Raw genomic sequence first — 20,441 nt, 5'->3', positions numbered from 1 at the left:
ATTGTTCCTTTTTGTTGTGACTGTAAGTGAACAAAATGCTGTTTGCAACTAGATGTTTCTCCCGAGGTTTTGTGATAGCCTGGATTAATTCCATGCAATTATTCTGGGCAAGTAAATTTATTCTGAATGCTCTGGTAGGTTTGTGGCAGTTCAGAGGAATCTCCCAGATAGGACACATCTGTTGTGAAGAACACCAGGTAAGGCAGGGATGGGGGGAAATGGAAATAACTCCAGCTGCAATCAGGGCACAAGGGAACTCAGCTGCCAGACAGCAAGGGGGTAAAATGGGTTTTATAGGACCATCCTTATAGTCTGAACTTATTAAACCTTTTTGTACTATTTAAAAAGCTGTTTCTTCTACTGTGATTGTAGAGATACATGCCAGAAAACCAGAGCAATGAAGAGTTCCAAAATGCACATATGAATTTGCAAAGTGTTTGATTGAATATTCCACAGCAGATTGTGCATAGATTATCTTTTTCAATACAGAGTGCTGTAAAATCCTGAAGTGTTTAATTGTTCTTGAGGTACTTAAATTATTTCTAATTGTACTACTAAGAATAATCAAGCCAAAAGTGAAAAATATATTGATTTGGTTGTTATGCCTAACTCCAAACGAGTTCCTAGCTGCTAGCAGCACTCTGTAAATCCCCACGGCCCTGCTGCCTTGGGGCAGTGCCTGAGCTGCAGAAACATCACAGACCCCTGCACATTTCCTGCTCTCCTGGCTCCTTTTCCTGGGACTGTTGGTCAGTGCTAATGAGAGGATGAAGGGCACTGCTAAATTTAAATTTACTGACTAAACCACAGAGCTGCTGGCAATGTCTAAGTTAAAATCACATGTATTTGCAACCTTTTATATTCAAAATAAAAGTAATTCTAGAGATCTAGACCTGATTTTAAATGCTTATAGGCTGCTACAAGCTTTTTTAACCCTGTAATCTAAATGCTCCCATTTGGAATGCCGAGGTGGAGATATTTTTAATCCAGGACTAAAGCCTTTAGTGCTGAAGTGGTTCCATTTTCCCAAGCCAGCTGTGTAGTTCCTGTGTTAATTAGGAGATGATCATTAATAAACAGAGGAACGGGAGGTCTCTGAGGCTGTACATTTATTACATTTCTGAAAAGGGGGTCAGTCCTTTGCCTGTTGTTTTTTGCCACATTTGGGGGTTCATTTTTGTCAGGAGCCAACCTGCAAAGCAGCTCAGGTACTCCAATGCAAAACATGATTATTTTAAATATTTGTTCTGCTTTTCCTCATGGCCCAACCCCACCTTCAGATTTACCAGCAGATGCTCAGGAATGTAAAACATCCTTTGGGGGCTGTATCAATTTGGGGAAAACTGCTTTTCTAAAAGCCCTTCTGAAACTTTATTTAACTCAGCTAAAATGTGTCTAATAATTTAACTTGATGTCACAGTTTAAAATTGATGCTGGGATTGGATAAAAAGGACAGCATCATGATAAAAGCTGCAATTAATTAAAATGGCAATAATTGCAAGTATTAGTTTTCCTTTTCAGCTTCCAGAGGGATTGTTGCCATGACAGGTGGGAAGATGCTACCAGTATAATTCTTTCTTTTTGTCATGGTTAGAGAATTTTACTTACTTATATTTGTGGGACAGCTTGAAATTCAGAACAAAATAGGTACCAACAAAGAGACCTTTAGAATAAAGCTAAGTAACATTAGGGGAAATATGTGGCTTCTAATAATTATAATTTTGATTAAGGGGATCAATCTTCCCTCATTTTCCCCACCCTGCAGAAGTCTAACTGCTCCTTCCACTCAGCCCAAACTTTCAGCCCTCAATTAGTTCCCATCCAGCAGAAAAAGAATCAGCTTTTCCCTTTTGACCCCCCAGATTTGTGGAGCAGCAAGCCCTGACAGAGCTCTGGTGTTTTCCCTGGCAGGGCCAGCTGGTGAGGATGAGGAGGGACACCCCGAGGTGCTGGGCTGTGCTGGTGGCAGTGATGGCACTGAGCGTGGCCGAGGACTTCCCGTGGACCAAGAACAACCCAGGCTCCTTCTACTACGGCACCTTCCCAGCTGGTACCGCCCACACCCGGCTGGATTGGAATGTTCTAGACCTGCTCCTGTGCCCAAGGAAGTGACCCAGAGGTTTTCAGGTCCTTCCAGGGAAATGGCAGGAACAGAAATGGAGGTGGCTGCAGGATGCAGAGCACTTTGGGAATACAGAGATCCACATGACCCTGCATTCCATAAATCCGCTCCAACAGGAAACACAGGGACAGGCTCACAGATAACAGCTCATATCCAAGTGTAACAAGTCACACCTGAGAACTCCTCTCCCTTTTTACAAATTACCTACAACTAATGAAATAAACTAAAATACCCTTTGTTATGCAGGTTATTTAAGAAATCAGTGCAATAACTGTGCTGGGTTTGTTTCAAGCTGCTCAGTATTATCCAATCCACTCTTAGTATGAATTTATGAACCTTATCCTTTCTTTGACACATATTTAAACAAATTTCATCCAAGCAAAATCAAAGCTAGAAATATACAGGCACTGACTGGTTTTCATACTCAAGTTTTCAAGTCATTTATGATATAGTCTTTTGTGTAACAATAGGAAAAAAATCCAGAATATTTCTGTATATTTTACATAACATCTAAACTTGTAGTTGCTAAAAGTACTATGAAAACCAGCAGGGAGAAATGATGTGGAACCCTAATTTGTTTTTTACAGTAAGACATTTCTACGCTATCAATGCCCTACCTCATCACTGTAAAGTACAGATTTTACAGGTTTAATAAATGAAAGGATGCCATTTCTTCTTCAGTGCATCAGAACAGGACACCTTCATTTATTCCCCATTTTCAGACCTATTTAGGCACAGACACATTTTGAAATGCGGGAAACCTCAGCCTCTCCAGCAGTGCCTCCTTTCCCTTCCAGTTCCTCTCTCCTATGAGCATTTAGCACTGAGACCAACCAGCAGGAAGCTGTTCCAATAACTCCCCTCTTTTCACCTCCAGGTTTCTTGTGGGGTGTGGGGAGTTCTGCCTACCAGACCGAGGGGGCCTGGGACAAGGATGGCAAAGGGCCGAGCATCTGGGATGCCTTCACCCACAGCAAGGGGAAGGTGCTCAGGAACGAGACGGGAGATTCCGCCTGCGATGGCTACTACAGAGTCAAGGTATGGCTCGGGGGAACCACCTGCACCTTCAGCTGCTCTAAAGGTATTCAATTTAGGAATCCAAGTGCTGATGTTTTTAATCAGTTCAGTAAAATCTTCTTCCTTTATAATCTCATAAAACCAATAATCCCACAGTGTTTCCCAAATACATGTCAGCTTTTCAGGATTTTTGTGTCAAAAAATATTCTAGATGCTGTAAGGAAGTCCAAATGCTTAGTTAGAAATACAATAAACATGTTTGAGCTTTAAATAAAATTAACTTTTTGTGTATGTGTGTGTGTAGCCATGATATTTTCTGAAAAATCCTTTCCGTAGGATTTTTTCTCCTGAGAAGCCAAGAGGCCTCAGGAACAAAATGTAAACAATGGTTATCTGCTGCTGTGGAATGCAACAAGTGGATCTGGGATTGGTCTCATGTGGTTGTTTTTAATTAATGGCCAATCACAGTCCAGCTGTTTGGACTGTCTCAGTCAGTCACAAGCCTTTGTTATTAATTCTTTTTCTATTGTTAGCTAGCCTTCTGATGAAATCCTTTCTTCTATTCTTTTAGTGTCGTTTTCATATAATATATAACATAAAATAATAAATCAAGCCTTCTGAAACATGGAGTCAGATCCTCATGTTTCCTCATCCTCAGACCCCTGCAAACACCATCACATGTGTGTGCATTTATGAAGTTTTCCGTATATTTTTCAGAGGCTTCAAAATTCAGTCTGGATGTTGCCCATTTTTTGAAAGGATAACAAATAATCAATGCAGCTCTGTTCACATGTTTCCAAGGCCAATACCATCAAAACCAATTTTGGAATTACTGTGCTGGAGAAAGACAGATACACAGCAAGGGGAATCCAAATGACTGTGAGAAGCCAGGGTTACATAATTGGAATTGCAACCAATTTAATAGAAGTTATATTCCACTGAGGGTTCTCTACATAGATGAAGTTCAAGGGATCACCAGAGGTCTCAGCAAGAACCAAGAGAAAAGAAACTAATTATGACGTACTCTCCTAAAATGGGAAAATGCACGAGAGGTTTCATTTGAGCTCTCAAGCAGCAGAAGTTTGAAAGAATAGCTTAAAAAGTATCTCGGAGAAGCTGGGGCTCTGAGCCTACTGGGGTGTGGCACCAGGAGATTGACACAGAGATTATTTGGATTTGGATTTAGAAATAATTTCTAAAACATGCTTGTATTTGTCCACTTACCTGGTCCTCTTTATATCAGAGCACTCTTTGCTTTCATCATCAGAATTCTCTTTGCATTGGCACAGATACCACCAATTTCTACTTTCATTGAACACTGAAGATGTATATTTTCTTAGCAAAAGAACAAACATTCATTCATATGGGATTTAGGGGGTTTTCTCATTCCAGTATAAGACAGTGAAGGAAAGTTCAAGTAATTACGTTTTTGAGCCTGAGCTGAAATGTTTGAAGTCAAGATTTACAGGCCTCTATTATTTTCTAATACAAATTCTGATATAAATATAATAGTATTGCAAGACCTCAGCTCATTTTTCCGTAGTGCAAACATTCAGTCTCCACAGTTGCACAAAACATTACAGGACTTCTTTGGCCTGTCAAAAAAAAGTGGTTGAAGAGGAAAGTAGAACAAGCCATCACCTCAAAGATCAGAAAAAAACAGACTGAATCCTCTTTTGTGCAAATCTTCCATAGATTTTCTGCATTCAGAATTAGTTAAGACAGATGAGGAACTGAAGTTATTCTGCTTGGCCTCAGGATGTGTTAATTGGATTTTCTTCTCACAGGATGACATTCAGTTGCTGAAGGAGCTGAAGGTGAATCACTACCTCTTGTCCATCTCATGGCCAAGGATTATGCCCACAGGCATCAAAGGTAAGCACGATTTCACCACATTCTTCCCAATATTATCTGTAAGGAATTTTACTCCTGAGTAACCCACAGTTGTTCAACATTCCTGTTACAGATTTCTGTTTGTCTGCATTTTACCATTACAGAATTCCCAACACTGTAATGTAAAATTCCTTGGTTAATACTTTTAGATTTCTGTTCTTCCAGTTATTTGGGAACCACTGCAGGTAATTCCTTGTCTGTGCTTTCCATCAGCTGAACAACTGAATGAGAAGGGAATACAGTTCTACAATGACACAATTAACAGTCTTCTGGAAAACAACATCACCCCTATTGTGAGCCTCTACCACTGGGATCTGCCACAGGTCGGACAATATTTAAATTAGTGAAAAACTTCAAATAAAGCCTTCCGATAGAAATAATTTCCTAAGGTTAAGAACTAAGAGTACTTGAAAAAGGTAGAGAAGCCTGGATACTTTTAAGAATTTGTAAATTTTTCCTTTTCATTTGGATTTTATGTGCATTGAAGTTTTGAAAAATCTCTTTCTGAGCCAGAAATACAAACAGAATTAAATAGAAATAGAGGTCTCTTTAAGCAGCAGCTGACCTTCAAGTACAATTATTGAATCTTGAAATTCTTATTTCCAAAGGCTCTCCAAGAAAAGTATGGTGGCTGGCAGAACATAAGCATGATGAATTATTTTAACGATTATGCAAATCTGTGTTTTGAGAAGTTTGGTGACCGTGTGAAACACTGGATTACATTCAGCAATCCTTGGGTAAGTCATCAATGCTTTCCTTCCAAACTCTCCCACTGCACTGTTCTGTTCCCAAAATTCTATGCAAGAGACACTAGAGGAGAGTAGGGGAAAAAAATGGAGAGAGAAGGGGAAACATTTAAACCATTAATCTTCGTGGCCAAAAATCTCAGCAGGCAGATTTTGCACGAGGGCAGGGTTTTAATACATGAAATTCCAGGAAAATTTTGAAAACTCCTCAGCTGGAGAGACTGAAATTAGAAATTAGGAACGGGAAAGGCAGCTGTTATTTACCCTTCCCCATTCCTCAGCTCACCCCTGTAACCCTGCTCCCAATGCCACAGCTGGGTACCAAGCAGGGAATGGGAGCCAAGGAAGGGAAGAGGGGAGTGCAGAGGGCCAGCCCAGCAGGATGCAGAGTTTGGAGCACATCCCCTGGCTCTGGAGCCCAGGGCAGGACTGACTGTGCCTCTGTGTGTTTGCAGGCAGTGGCTGAGAAGGGCTATGAAACAGGAGAGCACGCGCCAGGACTGAAGCTTGGCGGCTGCGGTGCCTACAAGGCTGCTCATCACATCATTAAAGTAAAAACCTCCTGAAATTGTGCCTGAAATTGTGTGTCAATTCAGGATTTTTATCAAATTTCACTCCTTAAACTGAAATATAACTGAAATATAACTGAAATGTAGTTTCACAGCCCTGTAATTTCCAAGCAGGACACTGAAATTATCATCTGGCTTTAAACCTCCAGTGCAGAATCCAAGGCACTACCACTGTTTGGTGCTTGATTTAACACTTGCAACAATTTGAATTTCCTTATATTATAAATGTCTCTTCTAGTTTGTTTCAAGGTGGTTGAAAAAGAAAACATCCAGGTTAGTCTAGAAACCAACATCCTGGCCTGTTGAAATGAACCTGAATGTTGCAAGTGACTTCAGGAAGTGTCTGGTAAAAATGAACTTTCATCTACCTGAATAAATTAGGGAAAGACATTCAAAGAGCAGAGCCATGGGACAGAGCCCTGGCCTGAGGGCTGTGTGTCAGCTCCATGTGGATGTCCTGGAATTTAGGGAAGGAATCTTGCATAAAGGCTTTTGTGATGTCTTACATGAAATTAAAGTTTCTGGAATAAACACAAAAGAAATTCTGTGGTATTTTCAGGCAGACCTCAGTGCAGAAAGTGCTCACCAGCTTCCCATGCCATAAGGGATGAAAACGTGCACAGGATTTATTTTATTGTAACATTATTTTTACAGACCCATGCCAAGGTTTGGCACTCCTACAACACCACCTGGCGCAGGGAGCAGAGAGGTAATGAGGATTCATTCTGTGATTGTGCTGCTGTTCCTATTAAGGGCTTCAAGAACTGCAGAACTGTCCCTTTGTTTTAAGGGATGGTTGGAATTTCCCTAACGAGTGCCTGGGGGGAACCTGTTGATCCACACAGCCAGACAGACAGAGATGCTGCTGAGAGGTACATCCAGTTCCACCTGGGATGGTTTGCAAACCCCATTTACAGAGGGGACTACCCAGAGGTTATGAAGAATTACGTAGGTAAGTCCCAGTAGCTGACATGAATAGATCCACACTTCCAGCACATTACAGGAGAGTAACTCCAGGCCACAGCTAAAAGTGAGGGCACAGGGGAGACACAGCAAAGCAAAGGCCCCCAGGCTGGACACAGCTCCTAAAGCACCTTGGGGACACACCAGGACACCTGAAATCACTGTTTCTCCATGTCTTGTACCCAGCTTTACTCTCCAACCCGAAAGGATGAAAGATGATCTCATCTTAAAAAGCCAATTAAGCTCAGGTGTCCTCAACATTAACACTAAATTCAGGAAAACCATACTTGGCCCCAGCACAGGTGCCCAGAGAAGCTGGGGCTGCCCCTGGAGGTGTCCCAGGCCAGGCTGGATGGGGCTGGGAGCACCCTGGGATAGTGGAAGGTGTCCCTGCCCATGGCAGGGGGTGAAGTAATGATTTAAAAAGTCAATTCCAACCCAAACCATCCAGGATTTTACAATTCTTATTTATTGCTGGTGAGATAAAGAAAACCAATTTCTGTGCTCCTCAAAAGTTGTCTCCTATAATTATTTTGCTAGGTAGGAAGAGTGCCCAGCAGGGCCTGGGGACATCAAGATTACCAACTTTCTCAGTTCAAGAGAAAACCTATATTAAAGGCACCTCGGATTTCCTGGGAATTGGTCATTTTACCACTCGTTATGTTCTGCAGAAGAGCTTTCCCTTCCTCCAAGTGTCCAGTTACCACACTGACCCTGACCTGGCTGAACTGGTGGACCCCAACTGGCCAGCTCCAGGCCCTAAGTGGCTCTACTCTGTGCCCTGGGGCTTCAGAAGGTTGCTCAACTTCATCAAGGTGAGTAGAGAAGATCTTTAATTAGAAAGGAAGCAACAAAATGCCTGGTTTAGACTGAGATTTTCAACAGTTCCAGCTATTGGTCTTGTCCTAGTGGGAATTTTCTTTGTCAAAAAACCCTTAATTTCAGCTCAGAAAACTACAGAATTCAGTCATTTTAAAATAAGCCCCATAGTTAACTTAAATCCCTACTACACATTTTTCTTACTAAAGTAAGTAAATGTAGAAAATTGCTTTTCATGCACTTCGCTAATTCATATATTCTGCTGAAGTTATTTTATGTGAAGCAATTTAAACATTTCTGTTTGCAGACCCAGTATGGGAACCCCCTGATTTATGTGACAGAGAATGGAGTGTCTGAAACAATGCAGTGCTCTCAGCTGTGTGACGAATGGAGGATCCAGTACCTGAAGGGATACATCAATGAGATACTCAAAGGTCACTCAAAAACAGCTTTACAGGATTTGACTTTGGAGTATTTTCACCTTCTGCTTATTTTTTTACTTTGTCCTTTCAATCACAGAGAAATAACTATTCACAAGTCAAAGTGGACAGCAAACCAGACTCAAATTTTCACCAAAATGTCAACCTAAGCAAACATATCAATACTAATAACTACAATAACCTACCTGAGATTTAATACTTCAATAAATCATCAGTTTCCATTCTCAGAGAGATTACCAAGTCCCATAGAGTTCTAGTACCTCTAAGCTAAAGACAGCAATTTCAAAGCATCTGAATTAATTTGTACTTCCTTTTTCTGTCCTGCTCCCCATGTCTTCCTGCTATAAACCAAACCAAAACATTTACAGAACCATATTTGAAGGACAAACCTCACCTTTATTAGTGATTTGTGTTCTGTTTCCAGCTCTAAATGATGGTGTAAATGTCAAAGGTTACACTGCCTGGTCACTGCTGGATAAATTTGAATGGAACAAAGGCTTCTCTGAAAGATTTGGGCTTTACCACATTGATTTCAAAAACAAGAACAAACCACGGCACCCAAAGGCATCTGTTGACTACTATAAAAAGATTATCAGTGCAAATGGATTCCCCAATCCAAGAGAGGTGATGTCTGCTGCTAATTTTGATGTTTTTCCCTTTATGTGCAAATATCACATTGAATTTCAGGAAACAACTTGTATGAATATGGTACAGAAGTGACACTTTGATTCTGTAAAACAGGGATCTGTTTAATAGAGAGATATTTAGATACTGAAAGTGGAACAGACTCAATTACTGTTTCTAAAGTATTCTAGGTAGACTTAGTGATGAAGTCAAAAACTCTCCATCAGAAGTTATTTAGCAGTGCTGTCAGATTTCTAGGCAGAAAGCTCCACATATGTCCTACCCTACTGGAAAATAACCTGAAATGTATTATGTGCCACTAGAAATTTTATTAAACAATTAACTCTGAGAAATACCCCAAAATGAAAACCACAAAGATACTTTCAGAAACCCATGTGTTGCCAGAATGAAATGGTTTCAAGTTAACTGTAGGGCCAAGGAGGGAGCTGTGGGAGTGAGGAGGATGCTCAGTCTCACAGAAGTGTCACCCTTCCCAGGTGGAGAGCTGGCACCGCAAGGCCATGGACACCTGCTCTGCCACACACCAACACCTTGCTGCAGGTAAGGATGCCTCTGGTTTGTCTACAAAAGCAGATTCTGTAAAGTTCAGATGTTAAATTGCTCTCTGAATGCTGCTAAAAGGTATTTGCTCCCCAAAAGCACTACAAGCCTCTAAAGAAGTCAGCCTAAGTTAATTCCTGCTCAGCCTCCACTTCCAAGTCATGCTCAGTGTGAATGAAATGGGTTTACTGAACTCTTCCAGGCTTCTCAGTGGAATAAAGTTCTACAAAATAAAACCCTTTTAATTTTTCAAACAGATACAGAACAATCATAAAAAGGCCAAAGCTTCCTAAGGATTTCTCTTTGACAATTTTCTTTCACCTTCAGGTGAGGGGAATAAATATGAGAGGACCTGTAAAATATTGTTAATGCACTGCAGCTAATTCACAGCAAGGACAATTTCTGCAGCCCTTTGAGCACTGACATGTCTTCAGAAGTAAAAAGAGAGGGAAAATTATCATGGATTTGCCACAGCTCTGGCAGACTTAAGAAATTCTATTTGCTTTGTTTGCTGTTTATGCCAATGTTAACATTTTTATGTTCAAAAAATCTTTATGTTAACTCTAAGTTAGGTATTACTGTACTCCAGGGGATTAAATCTCTTACATATTCCTCGTTTCTCAAATTTTAGATTCCCTGATTACTCACATGGAAATGGTGACAGAGATTGTTCTTCCTACAGTTTTCACACTCTGCATTCTCATCAGTATTGTCCTCCTCATATTCTACCTTCGAAACCACAGCTAAAACTGATGTTTGCACACATCCTCATTTGCCAAAAGAACTAAGCTGCAGCTCCTTTATTTGAGTAGTTAAAATTTACAACAGATGCCTCTTTTTATACCCCTGTAATGAAATATTATTTACCAATCCATCTAGAGCTTTTATCATTTTTCTATTCAATTCCCAAATAATCTCTTTGTTTTTACCAAAATACATTCTCTTTCCACTAATTCTAAGTAGGAGATTTTACAATCCTTACTATTTTGGAAACTATTACACATTTTGTTAGTCAGAAAAACAGTTAAGAGTAAAGTGATTCAAATCTTGCCAGTACAAATGTCAAGTGATTAAAAGCTGCTTGCAAATTCTGATTTCAGTCTGTTCATCAACAGCATTTTGATTATCATGTAATTGCTATTTGAAGAAAGACATATAAAAGGACTTCAATATCCCAAGAGCACTGCTTAAATGTGAACTTATTCATGTCTAAAAGTTAGGATAATATATACCTTGCTATTTAGGTGTGGGGAAGAGTTGTTTGAAGTGAGTAATCCAAGGTGACAACTTCTGAATCAGATTTAAACCACATCCCTGCAGTTTAAACTTACCTTGTACAACATTATAATATATTACACTCAAAAATGTGAATTTTAAGTAAGCCAGGTACTTCCAAAATTAATATTCCACCTTAAATTCCCTTCTACTGCAGGTAGAAACAAGTACTATAAAAACTTGGTTCCCCAATTCGGCTGGCTGTACTTGAAATACAACTTCCTGCGCTTGAAACCAGAAGTTATAAAAATATATAATAATAATCTGTAATTTATATCTTTAAAAAGCATTAATATTGGGAGGTTTCCTTATTCTTACTTACCCATAGTTACGTTTTTAATGCAAAATATTTGTCTCAGATTATTTAGTCAGTGTGTACAAAATTATGGAATTGTTTAAATTAGACCACCAAAATGTTACCTCACTGATTAATCAACACAACAAATGCAACTGCCAACATATTTAAATTATTTTGTCCAGCCAATTATACTGATTTTGTTTTGAAAAAAATTATGCAAAACATAGAAGACAACACTGTTAAAATAACTCACTTCACATTGAAGGAATAAAATAATTTGAAGAGGAGAGAGAAGTATTTTCAAGAATACTCCAAAATATAAATACAGGGACAAAGAAAGCCAAACCAGCTGAAGATCCCAAGGCCCTGGATGAAGAGCTTTCCAAATCCTTCAGGATGATGAAGCATCACTCGATCCCAGGAGAACATAACAATATTGCTTGGTTTGTTGGTTAAGATAATTCACACTTTGAACAGGGTCTGATTGAATTTTTAATGATCAAAAAATAAAATATGAAACCCCAAAGTGCACAACTTTGTTGAATGCATGTAAATATATGAAAAATAGCCACCACATTTACAAAATATTTATACTGTACAGTCATAATTGCACTGCATTTTTAACAAATGAGGTGCCTACAGGTGAATTGTGGCTGTGGAGGTCCCAGTCAAGTGTAACAAAACAAATAAATCAGTGAAGATGAACTGTTTGAAGCCCAGAGTTTCTAAAGGTTCTGTTGGGACAGAAAACACTGAATTTTCCCCCTTTCTGTACCTTTCCAGTCCAGCTTGCTCAGTAACATCAACTTAAGTGAACTGCACCTGACTGCACTGAGTGATGGTAATAAAATACAGCCTTCCTTCACTGCTTCCATTCACTGTGGAGTCACACAAGAAACCTGCAAGGACAAAGGGAAAAGTTGGGATTAGCCACTCTTGTTAGAAGGTAGAGATTAGTCCTTGGAGCAGCTTCCAGAACTGTTTTCAAAGTGCAGTTTTACTGAAGCACTTCATGACAAAAATCAGTAATAATAGAGAAGATTCACCAAACCCTCATATCAAACCTCATCCTAAAAAGGCAAATAATTTCTGTACCAGTGTCTCTGCTAAATTCTTCCCCATTCTGATGCTTTTCCACTTGCTCTGCATTTGCTTGCAGCAAGGCAGATCCTCTCCCCCTTGCACCTTCTCTGACTGGAGACCAGCATTAACAACAGGGAAATTTCTCTTCAAAACTCTTCTCAGATTCATTGGCAAACATTTTAGAAATAAGTTGCAAGATTTTTTGGGTATCAATCCTCTCATATTTGGAACTATTTTGTCATTTTAACTCTAAAAATGTAACTCAGCCAAGGTGAGAAGGCAAAAAGTCACAACTTTCTGAATATCCTTATTTCTGTAAATACCACCTCACTCTTTTAGCAGAGGGCAAAATAGCATTTTGCTTTTGCTGAAAAGTAAATAAAAAGCTCAGACCCACTGAATTCAGGATAAAAACTGAATTTGTTTGAAGTTTGTGCTTTGATTATTTCATTTCACCACTAACATTCCCCACCTGAATTGTTTGATGCCACATGTTCAACAGGAGCAGTGGTGCTGACTTGCCACGTGGTTTTAACCTCCTTCTGTCCATGCCCACTGCTTATCTCCACCCTCCAGACTTCAGGGTTATCACTGAGAGAATAATCAAAAAACATCAAAATTGAGTCAGGTATGCAGTCACATCTGAATTTCATGCTGCAAATGCTGAAGTTTCTCTTACTTTTGATAGAATTTCTTCACAAGAGCTGGCCTGATGGGCAGCTGAAACACATGCTTCTCATTCAGAGGGTTTTCCTTGTAATACTTCATGCAAATCCTACAAGAGAGATCAGGTTACTTTCTTTAAAGAAATGCTTGTATAACAGAGCAAAAACCTTGTGCAAAATTAGCTATACTCTCATATTTTATTATTTCCTTTAGTTTTCAGTTTTAGCTTTTCAGTTTTAGTCCTAAAGCAAAATTTGGCAGGAAGATCCAGCTGCTCCTTCTGCTGTCTCACTATCACCAACATTCTGGTGTTTCTTTAAAACTGCCAAACAAACTCTACAGTGATTGTCATCTAAAGAGCAAAAGTAGAAATGAAATAATTACTGTGTCAAAGGGAAGAGGTTCTCATGTCTGAACTGCAGCAAGCCTGTACAGCTGACCATTATTTCCAGCATATGGTGAAGCTTTTGAACACGGTGGACTTGTTCCTGGAGCTCCACTGATGTGGAAATGAAGTAATCCTGGAAGAGCAAAGGCTTCTGTTCTTACCTAAACACTCCATTGCTACAGACACACAACACACCCTCAGCAAATAAAATCATCTTCCTGCTTCTTTGGAGAAGCCAAGCTTTTTAGAGTGGCCCAGCAGACTCAGAACAAAGTCCCATCAAAGTGTGACAAAGGTTCACTGCCTTGACAGAGACCCAGATCAGATATTAAGGGAATTATGTGGGAATGAGGAAACAAAACAATGACATTTCTGCATTTCTGACATTTCCAGACTCATGGTCTGCAGCTCAGTTTCTCAGCTTATATGATTTGCATCCCACTATCAGCTAAGCATGCTCTGCTTTATAAAATAAAAATAAAGTATCTCACCAAGTAGCTTCCTGTTGCAAGTTCCTGGCCTGTAAAAGGAACAGCAGGAAAAAAAATTAAAATTTAATACATGGTCTCAGATGAAATATAAGCAATGTTCAGGTGATCAAATAGGAAATCTACTAGAGGACAAAGTCAGCAGGAGTGTGATGTTATTTATTGACATGAGCATTCATTCCAAACAAGAAAACCCCTCTAAAGTGGCATGGTCAAAGCATGATTTCATTTATCACCAAGGATGCACAATGAAGAGACCCACTGTGTACTTGGAGACAGCCACCCTCCTCAGGACACACAAGTTTACAAAAGTAGTGAAAATAAAAAAGCAAATCAACAAAGAATGAGAACAGGATGACAAATGGCAAAAAGAAATGAAGGGGTAACAACAATGGTAAAACACAAAGTTACGTGTCTTTTGAAGCAAATAAGTTTTTAAAATTTTGAAATTTAATAGCTGGAAAGTCCCATTATTAAAGAAGCTGGAAACTTCACTTCAGCAGATGGGAAGGAAGAGATAGAGGTAACCCAAAAAGTTCATTATTTCCTGCATGGAACACCTTTTCTCCTGAATTCCCAACGCTGTTACCCAGTGTCAGGCTCACCTATGAAAAAACTGACATAATCCTTCTTCATCTTCTCCAAGCCAACCTCCAGGAGCATCTGAATGGGAGTGGTGTCACTGAGGGAAACATTCTCCATCTTTCCATGGTAGGACTGTTGGATCAACTGACTTAACAAACTGCTACTCCCCTGGTGAATCTAAAAAGAAACAAATCTTTTTGTGATGTGCATGAAACACCGTCAACAGTGCTCAGAATTCAACACCAGGGAAACACAATTTGAAAATAACACAAATGAGGGGCATGGAAAGGACAAGAGCTGCATTTTACTCTAAACCATTCCAAATTTTAACTTCTATTGTGAAACACAAATACATACCCATGGCTGGATCTCACCACGTTCCAGGGATTTTATGACCAGTGTGAAACAGTCTATTAACTCCTGATAGGAACTGACACCTGGAAAGTAAACCACAATATTTTAATTATCAATCCAGGCTCTTTCTCTGGCTGTTAAGTCAGTAACACCAGGCCAACACACCCTTGCATGAACAAAACCCCTCAGTTAAAGAGAGCTGAAATTACAGACTGCACAGCTTTTTGGCAGCTTTGTCATATGATGACTTTAAAAAAGATTACTCCAAAAAAAGGATGGTCAACAGAGACCAGTGAATTCTATATACGCTGAAAATAGTCCTTCAGATCCAGAGAAAAAGGAATTATAATCTTTTGAGTTTTAGAGCAGATGGGTTTTAGCTTTAGAGCAACTATCAATAGGTTAGTACCTTTTGCAGTCAAATAAAATGAAATTATCTCCTGCTAGATGCTGGTCAGCCATTGGAAGGTTGTAAGAAAATAGATCATCCTACATCCCTAAAATGGGCTCTTTTGGGAAGAGAGGAATTGATATTGCTGGTACCAATTTTCTGAAGAGCTGATGAGTCCTTAAAACTCAGAAATGGACAGGAATTTCCCTGAAAAAGCAATACTGTCTAGCAGATAGAGAAGAAAATGAAAGGAAAACAGATAGGGCACAATTTACTTACTTTTCATTTTGCACCATAATTGCTCAGTGAAATCCAGGTCTCCTCGCTCACCAAAGATTGATTTTATGCAACTGTCCACAGCAGCTGTGTCACACTGGATTTTCTGAAAGAATTTATGAAAATGAAAAATGGTGCCTTAGAGTCAAAAACCTTCCACATCTGAATTTCTCCAGAGACCAAAACTGGCTGCATCACTGATTTCCTCCCTTTTCCAGGGAAACTACCACACAGTAATTTGGCATTATACTTTGATCTAACAGTGAGTCTGATTCTTTGCAGAATTATCACACTGGATAACTCTAGCCTTGGACCAGGAAACAAAAGCCACTGTCAGAGAGACTTCAGATCTCAGCCAGGTATTGTCTGTGTACCCAGCAGTGCCTGGGAGACCAAAACCCAGACACAAAAATTCTCAGAGCAGAGAATTATTTCCCTGTAATCCTCAAACAGAATAGTTCTGTTGACACAGAAATCAATATATTCTTAGATTATCAACAAAATGCTGCTTCTCTCTTAATAGAAAATAGAGCTAAACCTTTCCTTATAGGCTGAAAGGGAAAAAAATCTTAATATAACCAAACACATTTTTTATAATTTGAATTTGCCCTTTGCTTCACAATACCATAAACCTCTAGATAAGTAAGACACATATTCAACTGATACTATTAAATTGGCACCAAAACTAAATTAGGCAAGACAAGCAAATGAATGAATGAATGCAATGGCAGAAAGGTCAGAATTCCTGGAAGAAATCAGACCTTTTCCCATTATTTTTACACAGCAGAGACAAAAAACAAGAGATCCATATTCCTTTACATCACTATTTACTCATATAAGCAATATACAAGATTTAGTCAAAATCTGAAATAACTGTAGTAAAAATGGAAGCAAAATGACAAAGCAGCTGTTAGGAAATTGCACACACCTGTGTTTCATTCTTGTCTTCAAATATATAATCTCCATCCAGCTTCTTCTTTAAATCTAGTAGAGTTAAAAAAATAAGTTCCACCACTATGAGAAGTGTCACCAAACCAACCATTAATCCCCAGGCACATCATAGCTAACAAATACACTGAAAAATAGAATTGAGTCATTTAAAAATGGTTTTACTGGGCAAGGATATAGTCAGAAAAGACTTTTAAAAAATGTTTTTTATTATTATTATTTTGATCTATGATATTAGGACAAAGAAAAATGACAAAAATGTCTTAACCTATTTAACTACTCTGTGCAGTGGCTCCAGCACAGAAATGAACATTTCCTGTTGCAATGCTTTGAAAGTTGTATGTGAATTCCCTTTTATCCCTGTGAAGTGCCACACCCCTCCCTCCCCATGGAACAAGCAGCACTTACCAGTCAGGAACTCCTGGACCAGTTGAGGAGCTGATTCAGACTCTGATGGCTCAGGCCACTCAGTCACACCTGCCTTCAGCCCTTCAGCCAAAGCCTAAAGCAGCAGGAAAACCCCAACAGAAATCAGCTCTTCCTGGGAGTCCTGCACGTGTCATCCTTCACAGACAACTTCACCAAGAATCACAAATCTCTGCACAGCTAACCAGGAGTTACAAATGTTCAGAATTTCCTGGATACCTTATCCTCTTTCTATTCAAGATTTCTAAAACTGAGCTCAAAGTTTCGGCTAAAACAAACACTTGAAGTTATCACTGAAAGGTTTGATAAAATTTTCAATAAAGTAAATTATTAGCACATAAAATCCCCCTTCCACGCACATGTGAACTGGAATTTGTCCCCTGCACTCACCAAGAGGAGCTGCAGCTCTCGGTACAGCTGGAACACAGGACTTCTGGGGTCCCCCGACTCCAGGGCAATGTTCTGAAAGTTCCACAAGTTTATCTCAGTTTCAAACTTTAGAAATTAAGTGTCTTAAAATTTTCATCAGTGAGAAGCATGTCAGCACTACTTATAATTCAGCTTATGAACAGGTTACACTGCTTTTATCTTCTTTATAGTCCTCATTATGTGAGTAGTGCCAAGAGCTTGGGTTTATTTGCCTTTTCCATCCTGACTTACCAGGGTGGCAGCAGAGGTCACTGGGGGAGTCTCCAGAACCTTTTCCACACCATTCCATGTGATATCCACAAAGATGTTGCTGCCAGATTCTGCAATGGTGTCCTCTATTGCAGCAGCTGCAATCAGCTCATACCGAGCAAATCCTTTTGTTGTCACCTAAAATGAACAGATTTCAAAAGTAAAAAACAAAACTACCACAGGCAAAGTGATTTTAAAAGCATTTCACATGCATGCAAAAAGGGGTTAACACCAGACAAATGCATTATAAACATGACCTGAAATCAGACTGTTATACTATGGAATTATACTAAGGTGGTTTCTATAGAAGATCTAAAAAGCTTCCCCAAACCAGCATCATAAATCCCAAAACAGTTTTTAAACTTCAACTGAAGCCATGACAGGGCATAAAAACCTACAAGAGATGAATGATGCCTTATTTTATGTTCCATTTTGAGCTCTTCCAGGTTTGGAAAATGGGTTTTATCAGCTGTAGGACCTGGGAAAGGAAAAAAGTGAGAATCAAAAACCCCATTTGACACAACTCAAATTTGGCACTTCAAATTCATTCCCAAATACCCCATTTGCTGAGGCATGGCTCATGCTGTCCTTTAGAAAGCAGGAATTCTCCCTGCATTTCTCTATTGTGTGATCTAAGAGCTGATATGAACGTACATAAATGTTTAGAATGAGCCAGAGGTTAAGATGCTGAATGGCAGCAGTTTAGAAGTTTAAAATGAGTTGAGGTAGGCCTGCACAGCTACAGGTGCATCAGGTAGATTAAAAAGCCATTCCCCCCCACAGCATTGGTTAAAAACATCTTTTCTCTTATTTTAATCCCTTCTTGCTCATTAAATCCAGGAATACAGAGCATTTCCAAGCATGTATCACACAAAGAACAAAGACAGCATTGTGACATCAGCATTCCCACATTTTTTAGCCTTGCTCATTTTATTTTCTGAGCACCATGAGCACCTTACCATCACATGAAACCGTGTAAATATTGATCCCTGTGACTTTGTTTCCAGCCTTGAGAGGCTCAGCTCCAATCCAGCAGGTGTGCTGAGGGTCAGAGCCATCACCCCTGGCCCACAGGGGAGGGAGCACAGCCAGGTCACTCATCCCCAGCGAGGGCACGTTTGGGTTCTGCACCATCGTGTACAAGGAAATCAACTGCCTGGAGACAGGAACAGGGAGAAAGTAAGATGCCAGCAAATAATACAATATATTAATGTAAACTGAAGATTCTAAAATTATAATCAAATATTACATTTTAAGCATTTTAATTAAAACAACACATGAGTTAGGTAAACCACATTTTGGTACCATGCATTGGTATTTTAGTAACACCAAAGATGCAAAACAGATGTTTAGGGCTTTTTTTTTTAACAGGAGCTTTACCAAAAAAATAAGCACTGAAGTTTTAGTGAGCTTTTTTTGCTCATCTACGCCTAGTGAACCCCACTAACCCAACAGCCCAGATCACAAGTGCTTTTCCAATACCTGGATTTTAGCTACTTTTAAAAACACTTCTAAGCCATTAAAAGTTGGGAGGCCCTTTTGCAAGATGGAAAAAACACAACTCCTCATAAACTAATGAGTAATTTTATTTAGGGCATTGAAAATACAGGTTCTGAATATTAGAAAGAGACACAGAATTACAAAAGAAATCTCCCTCAAAAGGGGAGGGAAAGCTTTCACACTTACTTTGCTCTTCCAACAGAAAGAGCCAGGGCTCCAGGATTCTCCTTTGGCAAAACCTCAGAGGCATAAACAGCATCATCTGTTCTTGATTCCTCCATGGAGTCACTTTCTTCACTGTGTGTCTTGAAGAGAAATGTGAATGTAAGGTGTGTGAAAAAACATCTGATAGGAATTTAAAAGTCTGGATTACATTTAACATCTACCAAGCACACTTACAGCTTTCTGCAAAATATACATTGCACTGCTTCCATTCCAAAATTTTTCAACAGGATTTTTGCAACTGCCACCAACCAATGAGATCTCTACATCAGTCTGCAAAAAGAAAAAAAAAATCAAAACAAAACTTTTAAACTCACTCGATAGAGACACTGCATTTCACCATTTTTTTAAGAGGATGGAGTTGACAGGACAAGGTGGAAAAGCTTCACACTGACAGAGTAGGTGTGGACTGGAAACTAGAAAGAAATCCTTCCTGTCAGGGTGGGCAGGCCCTGGCACAGGTGCCCAGAGCAGCTGGGGCTGCCCCTGGATCCCTGGCAGTGCCCAAGGCCAGGCTGGACAGGGCTTGGAGCAGCAGTGGAAGGTGTCCGGGACAGTGGAAAGTGTCCCTGCCATGGCCGGGGAGAAACGGGATGAACTTCAAGTTCCCTTCCAACCCCAACCAGTCTATGGTTTTACCTCATAGATATAGGGATGTTCGGGGATACTGTCCTTTCCTTCTTCACGTACCCTGAAAGAAAAGAAAACGTTGAGACACACGACCTTTCCCCTCAATATTCCTCGTTAAACACCAGCATTACCCACATAAAACAAACACTCCAAGGCTACAACCGGAGCCTCAGCAGCCTCCCCACAAGCGGGGCCGGACCTCCCTCAGCAGAGCAGCGGAGACCCTCAGGCAGTGACCTCGATCCACACCGGTTCAAGAGCCCGGACATCCCCGGGAACAGCCCCGATCCCACCGGAACAGGCACCCGCTCAGCCCCCGGAGCAGTCCCGACCCTCACCGGAGCAGGAGCCCGCTCAGGTCGCCGCCCGCCCGGCGCCGCCGCTCCGCCGCCATCGCCGCCCGCCACAGTCGAACCTCCCGCCCGCCGGCGCTACGCGGTGTCTGTGAGGGGAGGGTGACGCGTCACGCTGGATCCCTC

General features: G+C 40.1%; 2 protein-coding genes across 2 annotated transcripts; one reads left to right on the top strand and one right to left on the bottom strand.

Annotated features, from left to right (window-relative positions):
- Positions 1-1,926: 1,926 nt before the first annotated feature.
- Positions 1,927-10,501, top strand: LCTL (lactase like). Its single transcript, XM_058811100.1, has 13 exons — positions 1,927-2,050; positions 3,000-3,160; positions 4,927-5,014; positions 5,246-5,355; positions 5,641-5,769; positions 6,234-6,329; positions 7,002-7,056; positions 7,138-7,299; positions 7,851-8,125; positions 8,437-8,563; positions 8,994-9,193; positions 9,691-9,754; positions 10,386-10,501. The coding sequence occupies exons 1-13, from the start codon at positions 1,927-1,929 to the stop codon at positions 10,499-10,501; spliced, it is 1,707 nt and encodes a 568-aa protein (XP_058667083.1).
- Positions 10,502-11,801: 1,300 nt separating this feature from the next.
- On the bottom strand, positions 11,802-20,370 carry ZWILCH (zwilch kinetochore protein). Its single transcript, XM_058811342.1, has 18 exons — positions 20,301-20,370; positions 19,972-20,023; positions 19,510-19,605; positions 19,297-19,415; positions 18,570-18,766; positions 18,009-18,088; positions 17,593-17,748; positions 17,323-17,394; positions 16,915-17,008; positions 16,487-16,542; positions 15,562-15,664; positions 14,895-14,974; positions 14,558-14,714; positions 13,956-13,984; positions 13,461-13,597; positions 13,090-13,185; positions 12,883-13,001; positions 11,802-12,226 (listed from the first exon to the last, which is right to left on the bottom strand). Exons 1-18 carry the CDS (start codon positions 20,354-20,356, stop codon positions 12,135-12,137), a joined length of 1,791 nt encoding a protein of 596 aa, XP_058667325.1. The 5' UTR covers positions 20,357-20,370; the 3' UTR covers positions 11,802-12,134.
- Positions 20,371-20,441: the final 71 nt, after the last annotated feature.

The sequence above is a fragment of the Ammospiza caudacuta genome, chromosome 10, assembly GCF_027887145.1.
Source record: "Ammospiza caudacuta isolate bAmmCau1 chromosome 10, bAmmCau1.pri, whole genome shotgun sequence".
Taxonomy (NCBI): domain Eukaryota; kingdom Metazoa; phylum Chordata; class Aves; order Passeriformes; family Passerellidae; genus Ammospiza; species Ammospiza caudacuta.
Note: the sequence above shows the minus strand (reverse complement) of the source record. Positions and strands in the feature narration are given on the sequence as shown.